Below are 6,568 nucleotides of genomic sequence, written 5' to 3'. Positions count from 1 at the left end.
TAGAGAACAGAGTGGAACTGCTCCACAGGGTTTCCAAGGCTGTCAATCTTCACAGAAGCAAAGCCCAAACCACACCCACTGCCTGGAGTCCATTCTGACCCACAGCGCCCCTAGAGGACAGAGTGGAACTGCCCCACAGGGTCTTCAAGGCTGTGATCTTTAGGGAAGCAGACTGCCTCATCTTTCTTCCATTCAAAAACTAGGAATAACTCTCAATAAACTGGAAATGGAAGGCCTATATGATAAAAGGGTACAGAAAAATCTCATAGCTGCTGCACACTCAAGGTGAAAGACCACATGACTTTGCCTGAAATCAGGAGCAAGGGAGAGGTGTCCACCATCCTCAGCAGGACGGCCCAGGCTCCCCAGGCAGAGGGGTATGTGGAGGGACCCAGCCTGGGACAGGGGGCAGGCAGAGGAGGGGACTGCCGTGACAGGCCCCACCATACCTCGTCGGTCTGGGACAGTCGTCCATCAGCCAAGGGCTCCAGCTCTGCGGTGGCCGGGGCAGACAAGATGCTGTGATAGAGACACAGAGGTCAGTCGCTGGGCTGCGACTTGTCACTTTGAAAACATCACCACCTCAGCTGTGTCCAGGCTGAGTCTGTGGGCCGCGAGCAAGGCGGCCATCCACTCCCACCACGTCAGCGAGGCTGGGTGGAGGGCCACGTGACGCTATCCAAGGAGAGAGCGTGTTGGCCACGGCACCTGAGAGTGGTGCAGCCCACAGTCCCCGGGAAAGGAGGGGCCAGGCAATGGGGCCACGGCAGTGGGCTTATAACCTGGGTACCATGAACACCTAGGGCCATCACCCCTGTGGTGGGGCCGTGCAGCGCACTGTAGGACACGGGGCAGTAGTACCCGCCGGGACAACATAAACATCACACTGCCAGTTACTGCTCTTGGGGGCCCAACGACCCCAGTCAAGAGCCCTGGGCGAGACCTGAAGACAGAAGGGACATCTCCAGCGGCAGGTCTGTGTCAGGTTTCAGAAAGCACAGGGCTTTCCTCAACTCAACGAGCTGTGTGAAGGTGCCAGGCACCCAGGCACCCAGTCACCTCGGCAATGGACGGTGTGCCTGACCACTGGGCTTCGGAGGCTGGTGAGGGGAAGAGGGGCCCGGCTGGAGCATGGATCGGCCAGAACACTGGGACAGAGGGGTGACGGGCAACGGAAAGGGGACGTGGCCAAAGCTGGGCAGGAGCGCAGGCTGCAGGTGTGAGTGGGGCGAGGCCAGCGGCTCCGGCCGCGTGCAGAAGTGGCTCACCTGTGCAGGGCACGCAGCTGCAGGCGCTCCAGGCACAGCTGCACGAAGGCCCTCAGGTCCGTCTTGCTGATGCCGCCGATGGGGTTGATGTCCGCGCTGGAGCAGTCATACTTGGTCAGGTAGCCGAGGAGACTGTCGGGAGGAGGACGTGTGGGTCCCCTTCTCTGCTCACGAGGGACTGGCGGCCCCACTTCTCAGAGCCCAGAAGCACATCTGAGTGTCTAAGGGAAGCGGGTGTGGCCGCAGCAGATGAAGACGGGGCTGGGGGCAGGTGCCACGGAGAGAGGTCTGCACGTCAGGGAGGGCGGCAGGGCCAGGCAGGTGGGCGGCAGTGTCTGGTGGGGGCGGCCTGTCTGAAGGCCAAGGCTGGGCCAGGGCAGGCAGGAGCAAAGACAGCAAGCAGTGCAGAGAAGGGGGACGGGGTGGGACCCCCACAAGGAGGGTGCCGGCCGGGGCAGTGAGGGCCACCTTGCCAGGCTGTGACCTCTAACTGTGGTCGACAGAGGATCACCCTAAAGACGTCCACGTCTGGTCCCTGGAACTTGGGACTATGTGTCCTGACATGGCAAAGTCAGACCAGGCCCGTGGTGGCTCTGTGGTAGAGTGCTGGCCTTCCAGGGGGCAGACCGGCGTCCCCTCCTGGCCAGGGCACCTCACGCAGGGCCACCAGCCGGCTGTCGGCAGAGCGTGCGTGCCGCTGTGGTGACGGCAGGTTCAGCAGCCCACTCCCTCTTCCCGACTAAGAGACGAGGAGGAAGGGCTGCCTTTGCTCCGTTGAGGACGGGGGTCCCGAGTCGGGGCAACCGGGCAGCAGCTGACAAGAGTGACACACGGCCAAGGAAGCGGGCCGCCTCTTTCTCCCTGGCACCCCCAGGACACCCTGATACGTGTAATGCCCAGAGCTGCGAGGTACCACCCGTGCTGCCGTGCCTCTCTGTCCCAGCAGCCACGGAGACCTATGCTTCTCTGCCAGCATCCATCTCCCCCAGCCCCCCGCGCCGGCACACCAGACCAGACCACCACATTCTCCCGCTGGACCGTGGGTGCCCGTGATCACGCTCTTCCCGGAAACCCCTCCTGACTCGGGCCTTTCTCGACACTCCCCTTCTCACTCACACACCTGCTTCGTAAACTTTCCTCAAAACCAGCCTGCTTCTCTCCCTCCTCCTCACACCTGGTCTGCCGGAAAAGGCACCTGGGCTGCAGCCCCTGGCTCGATCGACAGCCTGCCCCTCAGCACTGGCTTTTCTCCACGTTCCCAGAGAACAACTTGTCTCTGCCCCACCCCCACTCTCACCAAGACACAACGCTAGGCCTCAGTGTCTCCGTCTGCTGGGCTGACGGACAGCCTCCCGGGCCCTTCACGTCCTGACCACATGCTGCTCTGGGGGTGCAAAGGGTTTGTGCCTGGCAGCTAACCTGAAAGGTGGCAGCTTGATCCTACCTAGAGGGGTCACAGAAGACAGGCCTAACGATGTTTCCCTAATGACACCAGCCAAGGAAACCCTCCGGGACAGCTCTACTGTCACACAGGGGTCACTAGGAGTTGGAATCGACACCATGACAATGGGTTGCGGTTGGGGTTCTGCCTTGCTGTGGGTGACATGGTGACACCAACAGACCCTGTGTGTCACACACACCCTGGCGACGGGGTGACATCAATGGGCCCCATGTATCACACAGACACTGGTGATGGGGTGACACGAACAGGCCCCGTGTATCACACGGACACTGGCGATGGGGTGATGTGGATGGGCCCCATGTATCACACGGACACTGGCGATGGGGTGACGTGGACGGGCCCCGTGTGTCACCCAGACAGTGCATGAACTGGCAGATACCTGCAAACACGGCCTCCTGCAGCCTCGCCCTCAGAGACAGGGAGCCCGTGACCGCATGCCCTGGGCATACACACCTCTCATCCACGTTGGCTGATCCCAGCACAAGAAGCCCCCCGCGGGCGCCCCGGGACCAGAGGCTCAGCTGGGCAAACAGGTAGGCAAGCACCATCCGGATTCGAGCCTGGATGAGGGAGGAAAAGGGCACCTGGGAGGGGCTGTGGGGCCGCACCCCAGCATGCCACCACCCCAGCTCAAGAGAAAGCATCCCCTGCAACTGCGTGAAGGAAAGGAAATGAAAACAGCGTCACAGACATCCTTCTGGGTGGTGGGGCTTCAGGGACTCAAGCAGGCTCAGCAGGACCTGGGCTTCAAAGATGGAGGAAATGGGGCCCAGGTGGGACGGAGGCCAGGGCCAGAGGCCACCTCGGCCACCCCACCTCACTCCCAGAGGAAGGAAGCAAAGGGCACCCACACACGACAGGACACAGGGTTGAGCTCTGGAACCCTGGGCCATCCTCCAACTGGCCAGACCCACTGGGCTGCAGCAGCCAGGAGGGAGTGGGCGTGCTGCACCCTGCAGCGGAAAACACACGCTCGCACATGCGTGCACACACTCACACATTCCTGCACTCACATTCTCACACATTTTCTCATGTACATTCACACATACACACACATGGACATGCATGATACATCCATGCACACACACATTTTCTTATGGACATCCATACCACACTCACGCATGGACACACATGACACATTCATGCACATACACACACATTTTCACACATGTGCACGCATCTGCACTCATGATGCACACACTTATAACACTCATATATTAACACACACATTTTCTCACCCACACCACACACACATATCCATACACTCATACATGTGCACACTCAACACACACAGTCACACATTTGTTTTCTGACCCTCTCACATGGTCTCACTCATGCACTTGTACACTCAGCTTACACCTTAACACACACACACTAATACATGCCACTCATTCCCACTCACATGTTAAACTCACAACACCCATCTTCACACAGTCTCATGCATGTTTACACTAACGTATGTACTCATGCACACTGCATGCATGCACAGATACTCTCACACTCACACAATACATACACACCCACACACTCCTTGCACACGGAGGCACATGCAATACACTTTCACAATCATGTACTCCACACACACATTCACAAACACACACGTTCATGCACTCACACATACAAGGCCACACACATGCATGCACTCACACACATGTGCACTCACACACACAAGGACACACCTGCACATTCTGCAGAGCCAGGTTCTCCCTGCTGCTTCCCCCGTGGGCAGCAAACACAGGGTATTTCCCTGTCACCAGGCTGAAGATGTCCATGATGGCCCTCACGGCCGTGTCAATGCTGAGACCGAAGTGGTAGCTGCAAGGGAAATGGTGAGTGTGGAGGGGCGGCCTGTGGCCCAGGCAGGGACACCATTCCGAATGCCACCACGCTAAGCAGGTCAGGGCACAACTCAGGGACACAGAGTCCCAGGTCACTCTGGGATAAACAGTTACACACTCACTCAGTCACAGGCCAAGTCCCAGTGACACTGATCTTTGTCACAGTGGCCATCCACGCCCAGGGTTAGTGGCCACCTGCCCTACCTTCCAATCTGATGGGCCAACTCACTGGCCCTCATGCAGGACTCCTGGGAGGAGTTCCCACTGGCCATGTAGCAGGTGGTCAGCAGCCGTCCACAGAGCTCGCGGGGGTTCTGAGGGGTGTAGCTGGTCTGGTTCACGATGGCACGGACGTCAGCCAGCACCTGCTGATCTGAGAACCATGGCCATCCGCTGCGACACCTGCCACCGAATCCCCCTCCATCGGTGTCACCAGCTGGCAGCCTGCCCCCTGGGGGTCCTGAGACTGCCGGGAGCTGCCGGCAAGTTGACCCTGGCTCCTCTGACAACAGAACCAAACACTGCCCGGCCCTGCACCCGCCCTGCGCCTGCTCTCGGGCCGACCTCCCCGGTCCCTGCTCTCGGTCGGGACAGCCCCGGTCCCTGCTCGTGGTCCGAGCGCCCAGATCCCTGCTTTCACTGCCTCATTGTCAGCAGACAGTCAGGCCTGTGTCCCTGGCCCAGCCTGGAACCCACGAAACCCGTCCGCCATCACAGCAGCACGCCGGCCCTCCACCAAGCCGGCCGGCGGGGCATGTGAGCCGCACTGGCCGGGACTGAACCTGGGTACCCGACAGGGCACGAGCGCTGCATCCCTGCCACTGCCCCTGGAACAGCATCATCACTCGTCTCCTCGTGCACGTGTAAGGCCACCAGCGTCAGAGCACACAGCGGGAGGCTGTGAACCAAGCTCTGCCCGACCCCGAAGCCCGTGCTTCTTCCTCGCTGCACCACCCAAGGCGGGAGCAGCCAGCGGCCGTGGCCGGGTCAGCACAGCCCTGTGGCCTCGAACGGGCTGTCATCTCACAGCCTCACGCCTGCAGGCCCCGGGCACGGCCAGGACGTTACTACATCTGAGTGCGTCTGTAACACCTCCCTCACCTCCAGGGCCCACCGCTTGGGTGTCCTGGCTGCCCACAGCAGCTCCTCAGCCAGGGGCAGCCCCACCACAGCCTCCTTCAGGTCGACGAATCCACTTACTTCCGTCCCTGACGGCCTCGCACACCTGGCAGCACATGGAGAACACGATGCAGGCGGTGGCCGCGCTGTCCACCCCGCCGCTCAGGGGCAGGAAGAACCCCGCCTGCAACAGACCGACCAGAGGCAGGGTGAGCAGAGCCTCGGAGAGCTGCGTGTCCACCGCCTGTCCTGGTTCCCTGGTGCCGCTCCGACAGGACACACCACCAATGGGACACCTTGACAAACCCGAGTTTATTCTCACAATTTGGAGGCTTTATGTCTGAGTTCAAAGTGCCAGGCTCTGGGGGCTGGGTGAAAGCCCCTCAACCTTGGGGTCCAGCTCTGCCTCCTGCTCCCAGGGCACTGGAGCTAGAGGCTTCTCTTCACTCAGACAGCTGCTGGCTGCTGAGGCTGCCAAGCCCAAGGCTGACAAGTAAAAAGGCACAGTCCCATTGTGACCAAACCACGTGGCAGGCCATTAACTCAAAATCTATTGAAAGTCCCAAGGTCAGCAGTGCATGGCAGGCTGCTGAACAATGACACAGCTACATGCAGGATTCAAGCATGCCATAAGCTAGAGACCCTTCCCAAAGCTGTTTCTTATATACAGGAAGCAGACCACACACCCAAAGCAGCTACTCAGCTGCTTGTGGTAGGTCCCACCTTGGAGGTGATTGCCAGTTTCATCATGGGGAACAACTACCACCAGCTGCCCAGTCCTCAACCAGGCCCAAACCACACCCACTGCCTGGAGTCCATTCTGACCCACAGCGCCCCTAGAGGACAGAGTGGAACTGCCCACAGGGTCTCCAAGGCTGTCA

At 60.0% G+C, this 6,568-nt stretch overlaps 1 protein-coding gene across 1 annotated transcript in view; it reads right to left on the bottom strand.

Moving 5' to 3' along the window:
- The window catches only part of NADSYN1 (NAD synthetase 1), a 38,593-nt gene that overhangs the window by 4,205 nt on the left and 27,820 nt on the right, over positions 1–6,568 (bottom strand). The window contains exons 13-18 of the mRNA XM_007949271.2: positions 5,769–5,871; positions 4,773–4,941; positions 4,410–4,545; positions 3,184–3,290; positions 1,269–1,400; positions 450–519 (exon numbers count right to left, since the gene is read on the bottom strand). Of these exons, the coding sequence (XP_007947462.1) occupies positions 450–519; positions 1,269–1,400; positions 3,184–3,290; positions 4,410–4,545; positions 4,773–4,941; positions 5,769–5,871 (717 nt within the window). The remainder of the gene's footprint in view (positions 1–449; positions 520–1,268; positions 1,401–3,183; positions 3,291–4,409; positions 4,546–4,772; positions 4,942–5,768; positions 5,872–6,568) is intronic.

Source organism: Orycteropus afer, unplaced genomic scaffold (genome assembly GCF_000298275.1).
Source record: "Orycteropus afer afer isolate SDZICR_OR568_19922 unplaced genomic scaffold, OryAfe1.0 scaffold00244, whole genome shotgun sequence".
Lineage (NCBI taxonomy): Eukaryota > Metazoa > Chordata > Mammalia > Tubulidentata > Orycteropodidae > Orycteropus > Orycteropus afer.
The sequence above is the reverse complement of the archived record's forward strand: the minus strand, read 5'-3'. Positions and strand labels throughout refer to the sequence as shown.